General features: G+C 47.8%; 1 protein-coding gene across 1 annotated transcript in view; it reads right to left on the bottom strand.

Moving 5' to 3' along the window:
* ARFGAP2 (ADP-ribosylation factor GTPase activating protein 2) overlaps positions 1–1,352 on the bottom strand; it is an 8,351-nt gene extending 6,999 nt beyond the window's left edge. Inside the window, exons 1-3 of the mRNA XM_008947109.1 lie at positions 1,281–1,352; positions 629–760; positions 454–534 (exon numbers count right to left, since the gene is read on the bottom strand). Coding sequence (XP_008945357.1) covers positions 454–534; positions 629–760; positions 1,281–1,307 — 240 coding nt within the window. The 5' untranslated portion in view covers positions 1,308–1,352. The remainder of the gene's footprint in view (positions 1–453; positions 535–628; positions 761–1,280) is intronic.
* Between the last annotated feature and the right edge of the window lie 690 nt (positions 1,353–2,042).

Below are 2,042 nucleotides of genomic sequence, written 5' to 3'. Positions count from 1 at the left end.
TCCCTACAGTCAACTCTCATGTTACTCCATTCACTTGAGAAAGTCTGCCTAGCACTGTGCTAACAGTTGCCCAAACCCACTTCACCAGGGTCTGTGCACTGAAAAGCTGACCAGACCAGAAGTTCCAAGTAACAGCCAGTCCTTGCTTTAACTTACAAACAGACTATGCATTAACACAGCAAAAAAGCATTTTCCAGGGATTACCTGGTACCTTTGAGCACACCTTGAAGATAAAGATGGTCTCAGAAGCAAAGGACATGGATATTACAGACCCCATGAGGGAATGTTTAGACCTGTGACTATATCTCAGGCTGACAAATGAATCTTAGTTCTTCCATGTTAGTACTGAGTATACAACTTAAGAGTCCTTCCAAACTAAGTAGGACTGCTCCTGGCTGAACAACTGGCTACTGAGAGCTGTTAAGCCTGTCTAGTTTAGCCAGCTCTTCTCACCTGTGTGTGCTCCATGAAGAAATCAGCATCACTCTTCTCAGGGGAGTGCCCAGGGGCTCCGCTCAGTCCATCGATAAGCAACTGAAGAGAGGAGAAGGGGGGAAAAGATAAGAAATCCTCCAAGCTTCAGCACCCAGCACTGGGCAGGTGACAGGATGGAGCTGCTCAGACTTACATCAGTGCCATACTTGGCCATAGCAGCACTCGCCAGCTGCCTGATCTTCTCCCTGTACATCTGGGCAGCCCGGCTGTTGTACTTGGCGTTGGCATCCGTGGTGGTGCAGCCGTGCTGGCGGAAGAAAGCAACCTGGAAAGGGGAGAACACTCAGTCTCCTGCCTGCCAGGTCGTCCTGCAGCAAGCACGAGACCTAACCCAAACTCAACAGGGAAAGGGAGCTTCCCAGAGGCAGGGGATGAGCACCCAGCATGAACCGACAACTCGCTGATCAACCTTCTCCAAAAGGTTTGACTTGAGGTCCCAGAGGGCTAAGAAAACCACCCGTGTCTTCCACAGGAGGGTGGTTCTGAGTCACAGTGCTGAGCAAGAGCTTCCCAACTGATGGGGGGTGTTACTAAGTCCTTTCCCTTAAGGGACTCTCTCTCATTTTAATCAGATGTAGACTTGTTATTTCTTTACACATCAGGAAGCAACGTGTTCAGAGATCACAATCTGAATCCCAAGCACACCTAGCAAACACTTCCCCTCGTTAAATATTTCCAAAAAAGATGAGAGGGGGGTACTCAGAAAGCCACATAAAGGGACAAGAAACAGAGGACGTGGATTAGCAAGAGAGAAAGCAAACAAAATGCCTACAGAGGCTCCTCACCGCGTTGGCATTGCTGCCCACTTGCATACACCTCAGCTGGAACCAGTTCCAGTTAGAATCCAACTCTGTGGACCTGTTTGGCAACAAATTATTTTATTAATAACGTGCACCCTGAGCAAGAACAGTCAGCTCACCCACTGCTACCCCACAGCACAGGGGGCACAAAAGGAGAAAGAACACCTTGGGGACTTCTTTGCTCCCATGAAAAATTAATCTGAACTTTTAAAGTGAGGAGGAAAAAAGAAAAGTTTCAACTTCACACTAAAAAATAGCCTCCAAACTTAAAGGTTGTCTCACTTATGTTGCTTAAGAGGGCGCACAGTCTACAATTTCACGCTACATGTGAGCTCACCACAACATGAAAGACTCATGTTCAGCCCATCCCACAGATTAGGCCAGAACACATGACAAAGCAACTGAGAAAACAACCCAGGTGACAGAGCATGTCTCATCATGGTTACTCAACTTACTCTGAATGAGTAAAGGTCACAGTTCTGTCATTTAAAATGCCACATTTTACAAGTACAGAAAGTAAGATCAACAGACTAAGAGTCCAACATCATTTTCCTCACGAGGCTGAGGCAGAGATTAAATATTAGTCCTCTTTTGGCCTTGCTCAGCATTACAAGCAAGATTTCCACGTTGCTGTTTTGCTGGCAAGATTCACCAACCACACTCGGGCCCACGCAGGGCTGTTGCAGTGTGAGCGAAAGTACCGCGTCCCCCTCGCACCGAGGCGCCCCAGACCCCCCGCGAACAAAC

This window comes from Merops nubicus, unplaced genomic scaffold (genome assembly GCF_000691845.1).
Source record: "Merops nubicus isolate BGI_N331 unplaced genomic scaffold, ASM69184v1 scaffold4249, whole genome shotgun sequence".
Lineage (NCBI taxonomy): Eukaryota > Metazoa > Chordata > Aves > Coraciiformes > Meropidae > Merops > Merops nubicus.
The sequence above is the reverse complement of the archived record's forward strand: the minus strand, read 5'-3'. Positions and strand labels throughout refer to the sequence as shown.